General features: G+C 37.0%; 2 protein-coding genes across 5 annotated transcripts; one reads left to right on the top strand and one right to left on the bottom strand.

The window, feature by feature from the left end:
• Positions 1–4,307: 4,307 nt before the first annotated feature.
• On the top strand, positions 4,308–11,292 carry LOC113696096 (MLO-like protein 8). 3 transcript variants are annotated; one of them, XM_072051774.1, is made up of 15 exons: positions 4,308–4,912; positions 5,413–5,470; positions 5,601–5,812; positions 7,484–7,600; positions 8,011–8,071; positions 8,174–8,262; positions 8,508–8,582; positions 8,679–8,767; positions 8,869–8,913; positions 9,052–9,092; positions 9,181–9,341; positions 9,956–9,991; positions 10,085–10,152; positions 10,266–10,326; positions 10,598–11,292. In XM_072051774.1, the coding sequence occupies exons 1-15, from the start codon at positions 4,784–4,786 to the stop codon at positions 10,994–10,996; spliced, it is 1,641 nt and encodes a 546-aa protein (XP_071907875.1). In that variant the 5' UTR covers positions 4,308–4,783; the 3' UTR covers positions 10,997–11,292. The 3 variants fall into 3 exon arrangements, with proteins under 3 accessions (XP_071907875.1, XP_071907874.1, XP_071907876.1); XM_072051773.1 differs by having other exon boundaries at positions 4,312–4,912; positions 8,864–8,913; positions 9,168–9,341; XM_072051775.1 differs by having other exon boundaries at positions 4,848–4,912; positions 5,413–5,460; positions 8,864–8,913; positions 9,168–9,341.
• A 530-nt stretch (positions 11,293–11,822) lies between these two features.
• Positions 11,823–17,162, bottom strand: LOC113696095 (probable serine/threonine-protein kinase PBL8). Of its 2 annotated transcripts, none has more exons than XM_027215435.2 (6): positions 16,884–17,162; positions 16,137–16,498; positions 15,850–16,021; positions 14,639–14,775; positions 14,349–14,472; positions 11,823–12,614 (listed from the first exon to the last, which is right to left on the bottom strand). In XM_027215435.2, exons 1-6 carry the CDS (start codon positions 16,939–16,941, stop codon positions 12,091–12,093), a joined length of 1,377 nt encoding a protein of 458 aa, XP_027071236.1. In that variant the 5' UTR covers positions 16,942–17,162; the 3' UTR covers positions 11,823–12,090. The 2 variants fall into 2 exon arrangements, with proteins under 2 accessions (XP_027071236.1, XP_027071237.1); XM_027215436.2 differs by having other exon boundaries at positions 15,886–16,021; positions 16,884–17,159.
• Between the last annotated feature and the right edge of the window lie 2,879 nt (positions 17,163–20,041).

The following is a 20,041-nucleotide window of genomic DNA, read 5'->3' on the forward strand; positions in this document are numbered from 1 at the left end:
TAATAAATTAGTTATAATCATAAACAAACTTTGACAGACTGACTGCCAACTCTTACTTATTTTATCGATAATTAAAGTACAACCGTTAATTATTTCCTAATCAAGAAATAATCTCATGTAGAACCGTGGAATTTAATTTTTAGATTACATTAAAAATTAGAAAAGTCTTAACCAAAACCAACAAACATACTACTTGTCACAGCCTCAGCTTCTCCTAAAGCAAACCAGAGGGTTCGGCGGACCGCCTGCCCAACTCTCATCAGAACTACGGAGTTAAAACACTCACAAATCCTATGTAACGAGCGATAGAACCCTAAGAAACCCACAATCGGAGATTACTAAGCCGAGAACACAAAAGCCAAACCATTCTGAGTGATAACACTGCGATTAAACGATTCACGTACAACGAATAACGAAAACGAAAATGAAAATGAACAGTAGCTGCCACGTCATAATTCGGCCGGATTCAAGATAGTGAGCAACCAAAATTTTTTTTCAAATTCCCCTGCTAATCTGGCCAAGAACTAGCCGGATATACGGCCGAATTCAGTGAAACAGTTTCCCACCAAAATTTTTCTTTCCATGTTCAAACTCTGCACTCGTCCGAATCCCAATCAAGTACAAGCAAACTATATATAATACTAGAGAATGTACATTCCCAATCAAATGAGCCACATAGACAAGATCAAACACTTTTATATACACACATTGGTAAATTTACAACTCAAAAGGGAAACATTTGTTTAAGATGCAATTAGGGTTTTTCGATTACAGATAAGCTATATAAAAGAATATTTAAACTAGCTCGACTCTTTTCTCAAAACATCATAGTTCCAAATTATTGTTCCCTGTAAGGAAAATAATGGTAACGGGAAGAGGTGAGTTTACGTTTAATGAGGTATCAAAAAATACAAGCAATCAAGAATCATGGATCATCCTTTTAATCAATCAAATATACATGCCAAATAGGGAAATGAATAAATATTTCAAATAGAAAGGATACTGGTGGCTTTCAATAGCCAAAATTTTCATTGCAGTACTTGATCCGAACTCGTTGACCATCCGTCAACGTTTAATAAAATAAACATGTCCGTAGACCCCTTTTACGCCAAATCTCGTTCGCCAAATATACCCCTTGCAGGGTCCGAACGCCAAACAAAAACAAGAATGGTAATACTCGAGTATACTGGGAATTCAAAGTCTGCAATACCCAAAGATTCCCTAAGATCAATCCCCATGGTTTGTCAATTTTGCTTGACCAACTCCTTACTGGCTTGATTCAATTGACTCTCCATGAGGTTGAGTTCAGGTTTAACAAGAAGGTCGTTGGATACACTTCCAAACGACATCAGATCAGGCATAGTAACAGATTCTAATTTATACAGTAAACAGTCACACAGGCAAGAGAACGAGTGTGATAAAGTACACTCTCATCTCATTCAGAATAAACAGAGTTCACAGTCATTCAAGTCACAGATTTCAAGTACAAGTAAGCCAGTTAATCAACAAATCAAGAGAGTGATACACTCACCAGTTCAAACAAAGATAATTTTAAAAGTTTTCGCCCAAAATATGGCTTTAATCACCGATAAATCCTAAAATAACCAAGACAAGATAATTAGGATTCCCACATTCACAAACCCAGTAAACGGAATACATAAATGAGGCTCAACTACAAGTTGGATGTCTCTCCGAGTTAACTACTAGTACAAAGAAATAAAATGTAACTTTTGAGTAAAAAATGTAACAGTTGGTCCTAAAGACACGAACAACTCCAAAACCCTTCATTTCTATCAAAATGCAGTTCAAACGTAAAAGAACCAAACGGCCTAAACAATTGGACAGCACCTCCCCTTAATTCTCTACTTTTCCACCCTATAATAGTCATCAATCACAACTCATTTCAACCACAATTGTACATACAAATATTAGGCTATTAAACACACTTCCTTAGGGTTACAATATCCTTTAATCTTAGCCATTTAAGAGCTTCAAAACCAACCATAATAAAGCCCTAAATTCAAAACCCTAAACTAAAATTGAGGTACACAAGTTGAAATTTTTTGTAGACAAGTGAAACTAACATATCCAAGCTCAAAATTACACATAACAAACTACCAAACCATGGCTAATCATCAATCATCACATGAGGGCAGAAAATTCACTATAAAAACTGAAATTTACCATAACCCTACTTCAAATCATAAACTTTCTCAGAAAACTACTTATTTAACAACTCTAATCCACTAATTTGCAATTATTAAGAGCAAAAAGGAAATTTCTAGGTGAGTTACCTTGGAACCTTAGGAAAGATGGTAGTTTAGGGTTTCTTTTACAAAAATCCCTCCACCAAGACCTTTATTCCTCCTTAGTTAGCATTTCTATGGAAGAGTTTGCGATTTAATCGGTTAGAAATCAAGATTTTGACAAGCAATTGAAGAACAAAGTGAAGTCTCACTCTTGATTTTTCTCTCTCAATAGCCGGCCAAGCAAGAAGGAAAATGAAGGGAATTTTAGTCAAAATTTGATTTTTAGTAAAGGTAAAGAAAGGTTGGTCAAAGTCCACAACCAATGATTTCATGACACCTAGCTATCCTAAGCTTATTCTCATCCTTTTGTCTACCAAAGGTTAATCTATCTAACTAACCTCTAATTATCCCTTAATACCTTATAAATAATTTTCATTTATGCAAAACTTTACCTAATCGTCGAAATTTACCGTACTTTACGCACTAACGGGTCCCACGTCCCTAATACACTTCCAAATTAACACGAACTAACTTATACTAGAAAAATATTTTTAAAACTATATTCACTTATAAAATATTTAGAATATTAAGGTAGTAAAATAAAATAAAGAAAATGCATGAAAAGAAATAGAATAAAATGATATAAAATAAGGAAATTTTACGGGTCCTCACACTGCTAGAGTTTGTTTAAATTAAATCATATGTTTCGCTAATATGAAACTAATCATGCTAGTTACAACTAATATCAACTAATTAAATTTGTTTGGATAGGAGTTTATTTGGATGATTTATTTAAGATAATTACTGTAGCACTTTTTGTGATGTGATATATGTGAGATAAATAGGTGATTGAGATTTGTGAAGTAAATTTTTTTTTTTTCAAATCATTTCAATCCAAACACACTCAATTTAGCTGGTTAATATAACGGCAGATTATTAGGTCAATTAGAATATCGATCCCTTGACATTCAAATAATAAAATAATTATAAGAAATTAAATCAAAATCATAATATCAATGAATTAAAAAAAATAAATAAAAATCAATTCAATTTTACAAATATTTGGAATCAAATCTTCAATTTGACCCTTGACTAGCAAGAAAAACCATCGCCTAGAAAAATCCCAACGCAGACGTATAACGATTTTCCATGGACATGCGGCTACCAGAGATACAAGAGATGCATATTTTCTTCCAAAACCAATAGACATGATGCAATCATTCTCCTTTCCTTAGAAGTACTATTTAAATAATATTTCGTTTGCATCATAAATGTATTTTTTAATTCATTTTTTTATATTTTTAATCACATTTTTATCTCACATACCTCACATTATAAAAAGTGTTACAATAATTATTCCTAATAATATTCCAAATAATACTCTATCCATACAACCAAGATCATTCTACTTAGAGTTTAACTCGAACTAGGTTATTTTCACGCAAAAAAAATCTTAGAGTCTCTGGAACTTGATAGCAGGTCTTGACCGCGCTTAAGTCAAACTAGTTTGAAGTTTAATGAAAAATTGTTCCTTTAACCAAATTTTGCTCCACTTTCCTGCAATTAATGTTATTAATCAAATATAAATAGAATTTAGCAGTTAATACAATATTTAGTCCAAAATTAAGGAAAAAAATTCACAAAATTACCAACAAAATGCACCCTATCAAAGACGAACGAATATACTCAAAAAAATCTTTTACCTATTCTACGAACACACCCCAAAAAAATCGGAGAGGAGTATAAGACTAAAAGCACTTGGGATCATCGGTGACATGTTTTTCTATGCCAATTCAATGCCACCTATAGTATTGCACCAAGTGTCCTGTTATTATTTACACTTTAATTTTCTAATAATTCAACTTTGTTTGGTTTAACACAAGTGTAATTAATAACAGGACACTTGGCACAATATTATAGGTGGCATTGGATTGGCATAGAAAACATGTCACCGAGGATCCCAAGTGGACTAAAAGGCATCAAGACTTTGCTGGTCGTCTCTTTGTTGGATAACGGATTCATAACTCCAGACTCACCCCAATCCGCCCGCCGCGTTCTATGTTCGCTGGGCTGTCTATTGTAGGTTTAGTTTGCTTTACTAGGAGGAGCAATAAATGCTCTCTACGAGCACTAGTTACTACTTTACTACTACTAATCGAAGATACATATATTAATGTAAATAGCGGTGTGTGAATGTGGCATCAAGACGTGCAGTGAATGCGCGTGCATTTCATATTGCAACTTCCATTGACCAGAGCGGACCAGATATATATATACACACACATATATACATATATACATATATATATATATATATATACAGTATATTACTACTACTATGCCATATTTAATCCCAGTGGTAATAGAGAGTATTTTGTTTGTAGCCTTAGTTGAACAAGAACAAATTTTTTGTGCAGAAAGAGAGGATATTTCTAAATTGCGGTGTTAGGTTTGTTTCGGAGCCGAAGAAGAAAAAGATTCCAAGTGCTGAAGACCAAAGAAAGCTGAAACCGCTGGATTGATATAGAAAAACCATGGCAGGTGGAGGTGGAGGAAGTTCAAGGCAGCTTGACCAGACACCCACATGGGCTGTGGCTGGTGTTTGTGCTGTCATCATCCTCATTTCGATTGCCTTGGAGAAACTTCTCCACAAAATTGGAACTGTGAGTAACGCTTTTTAGATAGTTGCAGTCTGCAAATTATGCACACATTTGCAGCTCAATCCCTCCTCCAGTGTCTCCTTACTTCGCATGCTTGTTGACTTCTTTTCTTCTTCTTTTGTTGTTAACTGCCCGAGTTATTATTTTAATCTGTGCTACAAGTAACTGAATTGTTCAACCCAAGTTTCAACCAATTATTGCCCCCCTGATCTCAATATATATATATATATATATACTTCTCGCAAACGTATTGCTCAGGAGTATTGACAATATCTTTTGACGTTTGTTTTTCTTGTTTCTCTGTCGTCTTCTTCTTCTTCTTTTTTCCCTTTTAGTGGATATTTTTGTTTAATTTTCTTCTCACATTCCGCAATGCTCTCTATAGACTATAAGCAATTTCCTTCGATTATTGTCATTATTATTTTGCCTTCCCCCACCCACCCCTCTGACCTCTATTCTTCCTGGTTGCTAATTCTTCTTTCGTAATTTTTCTTCTTCATCAGTGGTTAACGGATAGGCACAAGAAAGCTCTTTATGAAGCTTTGGAGAAGGTAAAAAATGGTATGCAGTGTAACTTCTCTATTGTCATTTCACACCATGTCCGTGGTTTTTTTCTTTTTAGGTAATGTAGTAAAACGTTTCCTGGATAGCATTTCAATCTTTGACTAACCTTACGTGATCTAATGGGCAGAGTTGATGATTCTCGGTTTTATCTCACTACTTCTCGTATTCAGTCAGTATTACATTACCCAAATCTGTGTACCTTCTGGTGTTGCTGACTCTATGCTGCCCTGTCGTGCACGTGACAAAGTTGCTACTAAAAATGACGGACATCGTCGGAGGCTTATAGGGTACGAGCGTAGAGTTCTGGCTGCTGGTGCTAAAGAGCCTTCTTGCAAGCAGGTAATTCATGTTCCTTGTTCATTTGACAAAGGTGAAACTGGGCTTTCTTGTAAAACTCGTTGAGCGACTGATGATTACTGACCATATAGATGATCTCTTATTAGCTAAAGCACTGTTGAAGAATTGATGTTTCTTAGAAGTCAACATGCATGAATATTCTTTAATAATACCTTGAATAAACCAAGGAGAATGGGATAATGAAGATGCTTCTATATGCCTTTCACATGTCAGAATTTCCCAACCAATCGGAGTCACAAAAACTGTGAAATTTTTCAATACAAAATGCAATTCAGGAGACAATTCTTTCTCTTGTTGTTCTATCCTTAGAGGACAACAGAAGAGGATGTTATTGATCAGGTTCTTCATGATGTTACTCAACTATCTGACAGATTCATTTGAAAATAAGCAAGAGCTGCCTTCTTTTAGAGTTAATTCAAATTCATCTCTGTTCTGTTGATGAGATGAAATGACATATTTGCACAATACCACATCCTTTTTCTATTGTTGTTTATACTTGTTTTTAGCATTTTAGGAGTGTCTTTTTCATTTTCAAGCATTGATCAGTCAAGCTAGTAAACTTACCTGTACGTATACATCCTTAATATCTCCCTTAAGATGCAGACATACTCAATACATAGTTGATGGTTATGGAAATACACTAACAATCTCTCCATGATTCTTGAATTTTATGGCTAATTATTCAGCCGAGGAGGCCTAGGTTTAGTTGCTAAGGTTGAGGCCCCAAGATTTAAAATTCTTGGGTTCAAATGCCCCTCCCCCTCCTCGCTAAGTAATCCCACCCTTGCCCTGCTTAAAAAAGTGAACATAAAATAAAATAAAAATATAGTTAATTATTCATTTCTCTTTTACATTTTCCTAGTTAAAAATTCATCATCTGAGGCCCAATTTGTATTTTTAAGCAGATTTACAGAAAATTTACAACTTTCTTGCAGACACAAATGGTTGAAAGAAAATGTTGCTCAATGGTGCTTTTGATTTCTAGATGTAGTGGATGGCCTCTTCTTGTTTATAATTTCCTTCCTTCATGAGGGAGATCTTAATTTGGTTGCTGATTTTGTCTGATTGTTCTTTCTTTGCATTGTGTCAGGTAAATTAATCTTTGTTTCCTATCTTTGTGTGGAACTCGATTTGCACTGTTGTTTCTTGATTACCATGATATATTTGCAAATAGCTTTTAGTTCAGGGAAAATTAGTAAAACTGGTATCCTGGAGCTTTTTTGTTTAAGTGCGAGTAGGGGGGCTCTAACCTGAGACCTCTCACTTGCACTCCCTACCATCCCTCTCACTTACCCTCGGAGCCTTATTTGGTAGAGAATGCGCAAGTTTCTGCTACTTTTTATAAAGGGCACTTTTACTAGCTTCATTATAAAATGTAATTGTATGTTTTATACAGAAATCAGGAAAAATACCCTTCATAGTGAATACTCCAAAGTTACACTTTCCTTGTGCATTTGGCCTCCAAGCATGCCCTTTTCAGAATTTTTCCCTTTGCCTAAACGCTTAAACCCATCCACACCTAGAGTGTAGATTTTCCTTCATGACGAGATTATTTTGTTTGATAAAGAGTTTTTTATGCATGGGTCTCCCTAAATCATGAGATAGTTGCATGTATAAGGCTCTACTGCAAACTAATCTGACAATATTCAACAGGGGCGAGTACCACTGATATCTGTTGATGGACTGCATCAGTTACACATCCTCATATTCTTTTTAGCTGTCTTTCACGTGATATATAGTGCTGTCACAATGGCTCTAGGAAGACTCAAGGTAATTCAGGTTATGCCCACTTGGCAGTTGCTGTGGATCCAAATTTCTTGCAACCTTTAGAAGGAGAGTGTTTTTTTAAGATATCGTGGGACAGGCGGTTTTAGCTTATTTGATTCATCTTACTTAATTAAGTATTTAATAATGTTTTCTCTGCTTTTCCATTTAAAAAATGTAGTTGATGAATGTCACAGAAAATATTGTTTACTTCTGAATATTTCCAGTTTCTAGTCTATTTTAAAATGTCATCAGGCAAGACAACATTTGTCCTTGGAACATTATTAGATTTAGGAGCAATTTATGTCTCCCACTCCTGTATGTCCATTTCAATGATTAATCTTTTGTACTTGAAGTGCCATTGCTTCCAATACCTTTGACCAGATTAGAGCTCATGGTCGAATTATGGTTGTCAGATTCGTGGTTGGAAGGATTGGGAGCAGGAGACTTCATCGCATCATTATGAATTTTCAAATGGTATGCTACTGTACGATCTAGAAAATATAATGTTGCCAAGTGTAACTTAGATTTCACTGTCTGTTTCTCACCGCATTAATAATGAACCCTCTGAATCAGCAGATCCTACAAGATTTAGGCTTACTCATGAAACATCTTTCGTGAGAGCACACACCAGTTTCTGGACCAGTATACCGATCTTCTTTTACATTGTAAGAAGTATTTCTTTTCAGTAAATATAAAAGTGATTGAGGTATTAATGAGTCTTTAACTTGTTGGCCCACATTCAAAATTTGCTAGTATTGGCTCAGTAAAGGCTTTTGTATGATAAGGTACCACTTTCTTGGGCTTATTCATTCTGACTCACTTTTATATGCTTGTTGGATATGTGTTTCAATGACTGTTACATTATCTCTTTTTCTTTTTGCAAGCTTATCCTAATGTTTCACTCCTGCAGGGCTGCTTTTTCAGACAGTTTTTCCACTCCGTCAGTAAATCTGACTATTTGACATTGCGCAATGGATTTATTAGTGTAAGTTTCCAATGAAGTACTTGTTTGTTTGTCTGTACTTAATTTTAAATCCTCCATGGATTATCATCCCTTAAAATTTATTTGTTGCATCTGCAGGTTCATTTAGCTCCTGGAAGTAAATTTAACTTTCAAAAGTACATAAAGAGGTCATTAGAGGATGATTTCAAGACTGTGGTGGGAGTCAGGTAATGATCGTTAATTTCGTAAAGGATTTCTATGTCTTCATGATGTAACATTCTAATATCTGCTCTTATTTGTTGACTGCTTGAAAATGTTGGCAGTCCAGTGTTATGGGCGTCTTTTGTGGTTTTCTTGCTCTTAAATGTCAGTGGTAAGTGTCTTTTCCAATAACAGATATGCTGCTAGTATTTTGTTCTTTTTTCACTAATATTTAATGATTCTACTTGAGCTTTAGGTCCATTTTAGTATGTATATTCATATATTAAATGGAAAAAGTTTTTCAATTCAGGTTGGAAAGCCTTGTTCTGGGCATCCCTAATTCCTGTGGTTGTAAGTATCATCTCCTAGTTATATTGTCTCTTATGCTGGCAAGCTTAAAACTCCTAAGTACATCACCTTTCTCAGGTAATCTTAGCAGTTGGGACGAAGCTTCAAGCTATTTTAACAAGGATGGCCATTGAAATTACAGAGAGACATGCAGTGGTTCAGGGCATTCCACTTGTGCAAGGCTCAGATAAATACTTCTGGTTTGGGCATCCTGAGTTAGTTCTTCATCTTATTCACTTCGCTCTGTTTCAGGTATTGACTCCTGCTATTATGGATATTAAAGATCAAACTCTGTTACCTAAAAGCGAGTAGGGAAAGTTATCTCCACTATTACTCCTTTCTGTACTATACCATCAAAAGCCAAAAGCTGATAGCCAATAGTTTTAATGTTGATCCTAGATGTTCCGTAAGAAATGCCTGCCTTGCATCACCAAGATTTGCAGCATGCATGGCTCCATAAAAAATTGTCAGCACTCAGCACCTTAATGCTCATTTAACAGCTATTGACAAATTTTTTTGTGGGTCATATTATTTAAAACACTTGTGGTAACCCTTGGCAGAACGGACCTCTTTGTAAGCACAAATAAAATTAGAGACAAAAGAAGAGATTTTGTGATGAGCAGTAATGGATTGGAGAAAGATGTCAACATAAATTTTCAAATAGTCAAGTGACCATCCCCTTCTCAACGTTCATTATGTCAGATACTTACCCTTTTGAAGAAATGACCCTTGCCATTCCCGCCAAAAAAAAAGACCTTTTATCTTTTACTTCTGTCGACTGAAAATCCCATTTATTACATGGTAGTTAATTTTAATTTTGCTAATTTTACACATCCAATGTTCTGATCAGTTTTCCCATTTTGCAGAACTCATTCCAAATAACATACTTTCTGTGGATTTGGGTAATGATTTTCTCCATTTCTCAAGTACTGAAATCTGAATCCAAGTCGAAACTCCATGCTAAACAACATTATTGAGATTTTCATCCTCTGCAGTATGAGTTTGGGCTAAAATCTTGCTTCCATGAGAATTTCGAGCTAGTCATTGCCAAACTTGCTTTAGGGTATGCTTCTTCGTAAAAACATTTCTAACAATAGAGTCACCCGTTGGATGTTAAATTCAATTTCCAGTTTGGCATTTTGAATCCATGTTAAATAATCTTCTGCGACATTGCAGGGTAGGAGTCCTAGTTTTATGCAGCTACATCACGCTTCCACTTTATGCTCTTGTAGCTCAGGTACCTTAACACTGTTCAACATGTCTTATAAGATCTATTGCATTTCTCTGGCTGATAAGACTGTCAATGGCACTGAGTAATGCATCCTTCAATACTTTATGGTATGACTTGTCAAGCAGATTTCTCGTGAACTGCTACACAAGCTTGTCAGTTGTTAATCCATCTGTACCTAATTCCCCAGGGATGGAATGTAACTATCAATTGTAGAAAATTTCTCTTCATCTGAACTATTTTATTTAGAATTAGGTGATGGTTTTGACTATATTTGCAGATGGGTTCCTATATGAAAAAATCAATCTTTGATGAACAAACTTCCAAAGCCCTGAAGAAGTGGCATATGGCTGTGAAGAAAAAGCAGGGAAGGAAGTCTCCAACTAGAAGATTGGGTGATGCAAGTCCAACTGCTTCAGTGGCTTCAACTTTGCATTCGACCGGGCCAGCACTACATCGTTTCAAAACTACTGGTCACTCAACTCGCTCCTTCACATATGAGGACCAGGAGGCGTCTGACTTGGAAACTGACCCATCAACTCCTGTGACGAACAAGTTAATGATTACAGTTGATCACGATACACGCAATGAGCTGAATGTACCCAGTGATGCAGAAGAAATCAAGAACGATAATGACTTCTCATTTATGAAGCCATCCCCCAAAGAGATGAACATCTAGGAGACTATGATGTTGCTCTGCTGGCTGTTGTAATTGTTTCTGCCAGTTCAGCCGCGATCTACTCAGCTTGGTTCGAGACTTTTGAGTACTTCTTTTACATGTATGATAAGAGCATCTTTTATGCTGGAAAGCAGGTTAGGTTTGATGGAGCTGCAATCCTTGTATATTAGCATTCATGGGCTACAATTAATGCAGTAGTCTGAAAGAACGTCTTGATTGTCTACATTGCTAAACAACTCGTGATGGTTAGCTAAATGTGGTTGGTTCCTCGATTTAGACAAGGAGGACTTCGTTTATGCGCAGCATCCCAAACTTTTGAGGTAAAACAGGGAATTGAACTTTTGATGTATTTTCACGCAACTGCTCTGCAAAGAGATTAAAATCCCACCTTCCTTGTCGAACGATGGGCGGGTTGAAAGAGGCTTCAATTCGTTCAGACGACTAGCAATCACTGTATTATCAAACTTATTGAGCTCTCGGGTGTTTGTTGTAGAAACCTTTTTTTTTGTTTTTTGGCATAGCAGTTGGATGCTATTGGTATTGACTCTCTCTCTCTCTCTCTCACACACACAGAGATTGACGATTTACACCCAAAAACGAAAGCAGTTAAAATGGGGATTTATTATAAGGCGAAAAAGGTTAAGCCAGAAGCATACCGGATAGATCCTCCATCCACAATTGAAGAACAAAAGTTTCATCTTTTTTTTTTCTTTTGGTTTTAATACAACTAAGAAGCAACGCATTAATATTAAAGTAGTAGATACCCTATGGGATACAAAAGTAATTTTAGAAAACACCACGGTAAACAGTTTCTGGACACCATCAATCCTGTAAGTGGCCGTGGTGGCTGTGGATCCCTGGCTTAGGGCATAAGAGATATCATTAGTAAAGACAACTGTTTAAGCAAATGAAGAATACTGAACTCTGAAGTCGGAAGTTCAAGAACATTCCAACCATCCACCTGAAAGGAATGTCCTTAAATAGCTTTGACACGGTAAACTTAAAAACTGGTAGTGATGAAGACACACAACGGTAAATGCACAAACAACCGTTATGGTTTGCTATTAACATTACAACAAAACATGCCACTTTTATCATCTAACCCGGCATGCAGTGGGGCCACCTCCTGGAGAACAGTCTGGGTTGGGAGACCGGCAACTCGCAGTAGTAGGACGAACTGTACCACCAAATCTTTGTTCCAACCGATAGTCTCGTGCTCTTCCAGGCGCAATTGGACCACCAGTACCAATTTGAAAAGAGGCTGATGAGGACGCCGCCGCCAATAATACCGAACCTCCATCTGTACCGCCACCACTGCATTGTAGAGGCTCCAAAGTCTCGACCACATCACTCATTAAGGGCCTTGCTTTCGGGTTCTGGCTCAAGCAATAGTACGCTAGACTGCACGCCTTTTGTGCAGCCCTGACAGAGTACTGATTTTCTAATCTTGGATCTATTATTTGGAGCATTTTCCTTTTATCATTTAGCTTCGGCCTGGCCCAATCCACCAAATTCTGCTCCTTGCTTGGTCTGGTCTTGTCTACAGACTTCTTTCCAGTCAATAGCTCTAGCAGGACCACCCCAAAACTGTACACATCACTCCTTGCAGTAAGATGCCCTGTCAGTATCAAAAAGATTATGACGAATGAGAGATCGTAGAAGCATAAGGCGACATGACAATAACTTTTACTAGCCTTTTGAGTTTTGAGCTAGGAAGGTTAATATCTAACTTCAGGTAGCAAATAAATCCCCAATTTTCTTTATTGTATTGACGAAGGCCTCAGCTCTGAAATGAGCAGTGCAAATTGTGCAATAAATTCTTCTAACAGAGAAGTTTCAATCTAAAATGGTATTATTCTCCGTTCAAATTTGCTTTCACAAAATCAAGTCTAAGACGATGGACAAACATCATAAAGGTTTGAGCTAACACTCTCTTCATTGCACGAAATTTGAGAAAACCACAAACATTTTAAAAATATGCAAACCAGTTTTAGCCTTTCTCCTCCTATGTTTTCCAGTAAACGTCACTCCGAACCAGTCTTTAGGGAGAACGGAAATATCCATAGATATATGCTCTAGCCTGTATGTGTCAGAATTGCGAACACAGTCTATCTGAAGACAAAAAGGGCTTTGACTAATCTACATAGCTTTGAAACTTTACACGAGGGTGATTTGGACCCCCAAAAACTTGCAATTCCGAAGGAGCAAAGAGGTCAAGAGAGACCAGATGCTTAGCATGCCTCCAATTCAAAACAGCCGGTTGCTCACATAGAAGAGGTCTCGAGTTCAAAACTTGGGAGAAGTTCACAGTTTTTGTAAGAACACCAGGTCAATTGTCCTTTCAGGTTACTAACCACGACAAGTACTCCTGGTTGACCGCATGAAAGGCCTGTCTGAGTTTAATAACAACTACTAGTGATAAAACGACACTCAATACTAACTTTTTTTGTCATTCTAAAAGGAAGATTAGGATTTTCACACGTCTTTATTTTGGTTAAGCTTTCCTACAGTGGAAAGCTATATTAGCTAGTACAATATTGGTTAATTAAAGCCTTAAATTTATGTGTTTTAGTGGAAAAAAAAGACAAATGAAAAGGGAGGGCCACCACAGACCAAAAGGTGCTCTCCCTCTATATCTAATATAGATGCTTTTTTAGGCAAATTTAAGTAAGCTGAAAGAAAGCTCTTTATCCAGGAACACTTGTATTCAATCATAGACAAGCCACTGTCAATAAATAAGGAGCTAAATTCTCTTCCTCCTTGCCGGTTTACCAGTTCTGAAGCTAACTATAATTCTAAGTTCAAGATGAAAAGGAGAAAAGGGAGACAAGTACTAAGAGAATTATAATTTCATTTATTAATGAACATTTTCACCAAGAAAATCCAGCTTCCAGATCATATACGAGGGCTATCTGTGTTTTGCATTTTCATGTCAGCCAAAGAATACCTTCACAAAACAAATATAGCTGCATGCATAAACAATTTTCACATCCATGCATCTTAGAGTCAGTCTTGTATAAGTCAGTGACTCAATTCCTATTGAGAAAAGATAAAGTCCATCAGTTATAAAAAAAAAAAAAAAAAGAAAAAAGTTCCAACAGTCTCATGTTTTGCAAAAGCTCCATTTTAGAATATGTAAAACCTTCCTAGAAAAAGGTAGGATCAATAACCTGGAATAAAATCAGCTATAAACTCATTCCTATTTAGAAAAGATATAGTTCATTAATAAAAGAATGTTCCAACTCTGCAACATTTCACAAAGATCCATTTTTAGAAGATATAAAACCTTCCTGAAAAAATGTAGGATTAGTAACATGGACTAGAGTCGGCTCAGAACCATATAGAGGCATACCTGTCATTACATATTCAGGAGCTGCATATCCATAAGTTCCCATAACTCGAGTTGAAACATGGGTCTCATCACCTTGTGGCCCAGCTTTTGCAAGCCCAAAATCAGAAAGTTTAGCTGTGTAATCCTGCAATTTATAGCTAAAGGCATCAACAACTATCTATCATCCTATCAAGAAAAATGCCCAAAGAAAATTTGAAATGAGAACAAAAAGAAAAAAGAAAAGCTGAAAAAAAAAATAAAAGAGTTCGCAGAATAGTGAAGCACAACTGGCAGATGATAATGTGACTTACAGAGTCCAGTAAAATGTTTGACGTCTTAAAGTCTCGGTAGATTACTGGTCTTTCAGCATTGTGAAGGAAAGCAAGTCCTTTAGCTGCTCCAAGAGCAATCATCATTCTTGTTGACCACGATAATGTAACTGTTGCCTCTGAATGCCTCAAGAAATTTTAGATCAAACTTCAGTTAACAAAATCAGGTCATTATTTAAAAAAAAAAAAAAAAAAAAGGACATCAAAAAAATGTGCAAACCTTGGGGAAGGTGGAGAAAAAATAAGCAGAATTCTATTGAAGAGAAAGTCCAATAAAATAATTAGGTTCTACTGGTGCTTGTTCTTTAAGCAATATCCAGCTATGCTTGGTCATATTTCTTGATCAATTAAACACAGGCATACAATTAATTTAAAAGAAATTTGATTGTTGCAGGATCCAACCTTCATGTCAACCGAAAATTTTTATCAAATTCAAACTTCAATTACAGTAACATAGACAACATGAGAAACTAAGAGCAGAAGAAAATGATACAAAATATCCATCCAAAGATTCAAAAATCCAGCGCAATTAGCATACCCAAAAGAAAAAACATTTTGTAACATAATAACCATCACTTCAAATGATGGTAAAAGGAATTCTACTTTCAGACATAGCCTATCACAGAAAACTTTCCACTTCACTTGTATGATAATGACGTCCTGACTGCAATCTTCATATTCACAATAGCACTCTCTCAGTGTCTTTATCTCAAACTATACCTCACTTAGACTCTTGAGAAAGATGACTCTGATCACACCCAGTTTAAGAAATTACATTGGCAAACTTCTGTGCAAACAAGTGTTGGGGAGGTTCAAAGTATATTTTTGGGTTTAGTTGAAACTAGATAATTTCTTTTGTTTTTGTTCAGTTTCTTAGTGAGATAAAAATTAATGCTTTTGTCCCACCAAGAAACTATATAGTAATGCAGATGTAGAATTAATTTAGATGTAGGTTTGGTAACTGGTCCATTTTAGGAGATAGATTTCAGATAAATAGTGATAACCTAGCCTTGACTTGAAAAAAGATCCTCTATATTAATGGCGTCTAATGAAAACAGATCCAGGTAAAGCAGTCTTAATTTAAAATGCTAAAATAAAGAGGCTGGCAGAACATATGAAAAATAAAAGGAGGGAGGGCGGGGGGAGGGGGAAGAAAAGCAAAATGAGATTAAGCAAGCCAAGAGGATTGTAACTTGTAAGGCGGTAAGAAGAGAGACATAGGTGGATACTTCGGAAAAGGTGATTTTCCAGGCTGCCGCGGAACATGAACTCATAAACGAGTAATCTGTGATCATCCTCGCAGCAATACCCAATCAGCTTGACCAGATTAGGATGGCGAAGCTGGCCAAGGAAATTGACCTCGGTCTAGGAAGTAGAAACAAGAAACAAAAATCGGTAGGAGTAACATTTATGATCTGGAAAAGAAGTTCGTCAAATAAGGAAAGAAATGGAAGAAAGTGGGTTGGAGGGGGGGACTCACGAGCCATTCACGGTGGCCCTGAAGGCCCTCCTTGTTGAGAACCTTAACGGCAACGGGAAGGGATTTGAGGCCAACTCTGACGTTCTCATCAATGTAGCCCTTGTAAACGGTACCAAAGCCGCCCTCGCCGAGAATGTAGTCCGAGCGGAAGCTCTTGGTGATGGTCTCCAGCTCGAATAGGGAGAAGGCGATGACATGGGTATAGAGGAAGGAGTTGTTGGTGAAGTCTTCAAAATGGCGGGGGGTACAAGGATCGCTGCTTAGATCTGAGGTGGAACGACCGTGGCCGTGCCTCTTGTCAGCGGGAGCACACGGGAATGGATTTCTACTGGCTGCTGCGGATAAAGCCTGGAGCTGCTGAACTGCCCAAATTGAGTGGAATTTTCCTTATCAGTAATAGTAGTAGTACCTTTGAAATGGTAGGCCAAAAAAAAAAGTGACGAGAGAAGAAGAAAAGGATGCTGAGGGACATGTGAGGAATGAGAGAAGATTAAATCAATTGTCAATGTCTATGTATCCACAGTTAGTGGGTTGAATTAAACCCACCGGAAACCTAGATGAGGTTCAGGTTTGGACGATGGGAAATTGAAAGAAACGTGTAAAAGATTTATAGATCTGGATTTGGTGTGAGATTAGGGGAATGATGAGTAGCGACTGAGTAGTGGTAGTTACTGTGACACTCAGAATAATTCTGAGAGGGAGAGAGAGCACGGAGAGAGGGAGAGAAGAAGAGAAAAGCGTAGGCACCTTGGTGATGAGCACCGGAGACGACAGCGGACTCCTCCCTAGTTCCACAATTCCCCATCGCGTCGTCGTCTATCGCTTGCTCCTCTTGGATATGCTCTCATTCTTAGCCTCTCTCTCTCTCTCTCTCAACACCTCTTCGTCGTTGTCGTCGTCGTCCTCCTCCTCCTAAGACAAAAAAAAATAATAATAAAAATAATATTGCTACTGCTATACTAAAATAGTACTTATTTCCCTTCTTATCTCTCTCTCTCTCTCTCTCTCCACTTTTGCCTTTACCTTTTTCCCACCACCTCCGAACTCCGCCCCCCCCCTCCTCCTCCTCCTCCTCCCGCTCCTCCCTCTCGTCTCCACACTCTCACACTCACGCACGTACTCACCTTCCTCTGCACTTCCGTACCTCTGCATTTTCACCTGTCCCTACAACTTTTTCATTTAAAAAAAATTTTTTATATAAAAGTTAGAAAGCTTTTTAAATTTTTCTAAGAATCTATAAGCAGTACCAGTAAGACAAGTAGTAGTATTACCCAAAAACAAAGGGAAAAAAAAAAAAGAAGCAACCGACTGCCACAGTACTACTCCGTCCCACTACTGACATATTACAACCTGCATCTGCATGTGAATTTTCCCAAAAAAGAAAAAAAGAGAGAGAGATGAATATTTGCATTCGGTCGTTTGCTATGCATTGGAAGTTGAACCTCTTTTTCTTTCTTTTTTTAAAATTATTCCAGCCCCAGGCACGCCCATCCGCTTACGGTTTTGCTTTCTCTTTTCTTTTTATCTGTACCACCACCTTTATAAATATTTCTGGTCTCTCACGTCATTTTTTCTCCATGCATCAAGTAAACACCACCATTTTTTTAAAGTAAATTATTTGGGTGGCCAGTAAACTTTTTCAATAGTCAATATATTTGGTCGCTTAATTATTAATAGTATGTTTTTATCAATTAAACTATCAAAAATGTGAATTTTTAATCATTCCGTCTAAATACATCATTAACTCTGTTAAATCTAAGAATTCGTATAATTTATGAGATATTGATAAAATTATTGGTAAAGTCGAACGAAATGATTCAAAAAATTTCACTTTTTTTAATAATTTGGTAGGTAAAAAGATTTTATTAATAATTGAATGGCCAAAATTTTGACTATTCAAAACTTTTAATAGCAATTGAAATTTTTTTTCTCTTTTTAATTGTTTGCAATTGAAATAATAATTTGTCAAAAAACAAAATTCTTTTATAACTTTTGTGTCAAAAAACAATTGTGTCATTTGTTTCAATAATATTTTAGCCAAAATTATATGGCGCGCAATTTGTTTTAGTTTATTTTTGTTCTTTTCCAAAAAGCTCCTCTCCCTTCCTTTTTTTTCTTTTTTAATTTATGAGGATCATCACCACACTAGTGGTTCCTACTTACCCTCTTTTATGATTCGACCCCATAACCCATCAATTATAGACGAAGCATTTACCAATTATGCTGCCATTTATTTTTTGTTTCCTCTCCTTATTAATCTTTGGGATAATAATGAAAACCTCATCTGATTTCCAACCGTATGACTTAGCACCATTAAATTTTCAAAAGTATCATAAACTTCTCCAACTTTTAATTCATTTGAAAATAGGGAATTTCGCCAATTTGGTCCCTAAACATTTTCACTTAAATCAATTTTGTCCTTGATGAAATATTTTAACCAATTTAGTCCTTGAACTAGTTTTTTACTTTCAATGTAGGATTTTTCACTGCATTTTACTCAATTTGCATGGACCAACGGGGGTATACTTGTCACACTGGTTTAATCTTTTGCAATTAACCGACGAAACAAATTAGATTGAATGTACTCGGTCAAGATTTCATCTTCTTCAGCCGTCCACCTCCCTTTCTTTATACCCACTTTCTCACAGCACGGGGCTCTTCCCATTATTCTTCAGGTTTTAGATCATGTATTCGGTCAAGATTTCATCTTGTTCAGCCGTCCACTTTCTAGAGATTAAAGACGGTCTGCAAAAGTTGTCATGAATTAAGGGCTGCAAAAATGTCTGCAAAAAAGAAAGACTCAACCTACGCAAGCCAACCAGTGTTGCTGAAGGTATGAAAAATCAAGAATCTTTCACGACCATCTTTTTCTGATTGAGCCAGCCAAGAAGCCAGCTCAACTGCCAACCCAGAAATCCGTTCTTCTAAATTCTTCCCCAAATCAAACGAAAACACATCTTTTACAGAAGCAACAAAAGTAACAGCATGAATACCACTCGAATTATACAACTCCACGTACCTCCTCAGATGCTTCGGCTTCGACCCAAGCCATCCCAACAAAACTGCAGCAAAGATTGGCCCTTTATCCCCGATGACCCCATTTTCTCTTGGGTGAATTCCATCAGGAGCGTAATTCCAGTGGAAAGATTTAGCTTTTTGGTCAGAGAAAATGCGGAAGAAGGTTGAGGTGGAGAAGAATGAGCTGAGGAGAAACTGTGGCGAATTGAGGGAATGGGAAAAGCCAAATGGGGTTGTTGAGGGGTGGTGGGGAATGTGGGCGTTTGAGAAAATAATGGAGTGGCGAGTTGGAATTGGGCGATGATGATAATAACGATAGTAAGGAGGAGGAGAGGGAAACAGTGTGGAAATGGGCTTTAGAGGGAGTGGCTTTTGGAGAGGGAAAAGGGAGCTGGGAAGATGGCAAGCGGAGGAATTGAATAGTATCCGGACTGAGGCTTCCATTGTTGCTTTTGGGGTGAGGACAGTGAATGCTGATCGAAACTGAAGCAGTCGAGATCTCCTCAATAGGTCGCGCGGCTGGAATTCTTGGTTTACAATTTCATTCGTGGACAGTCGAGATCATGTACTCGGACATTGAAGATTTCAGGTTTCATGATAGTCATACTGATGTAATGCTGGGATTAGTCAGTCCCGTAAGGTTTACTAGAGGGGAATTCCTGTTTGGGCAATGGTTATTGACCTTTTGCCTATCCCCTGTTTCCCCTGTTTCACCTCTTCCATCTTAGTCGTAATTGCATCTTAGACCATTTTCATTGCTTCGCTAATGATTCTAATCTGATCTGATGATTCAAGCGATGGGAAGAATAATCTATCTCCTGCTATCTAAGATGTTACCTAAATTGTTTCAGAACGTAAGTACCCCTGTGCACATGATACTGCTATCT

This window comes from Coffea arabica, chromosome 6c (genome assembly GCF_036785885.1).
Source record: "Coffea arabica cultivar ET-39 chromosome 6c, Coffea Arabica ET-39 HiFi, whole genome shotgun sequence".
In the NCBI taxonomy this organism is placed as follows: Eukaryota; Viridiplantae; Streptophyta; class Magnoliopsida; order Gentianales; family Rubiaceae; genus Coffea; species Coffea arabica.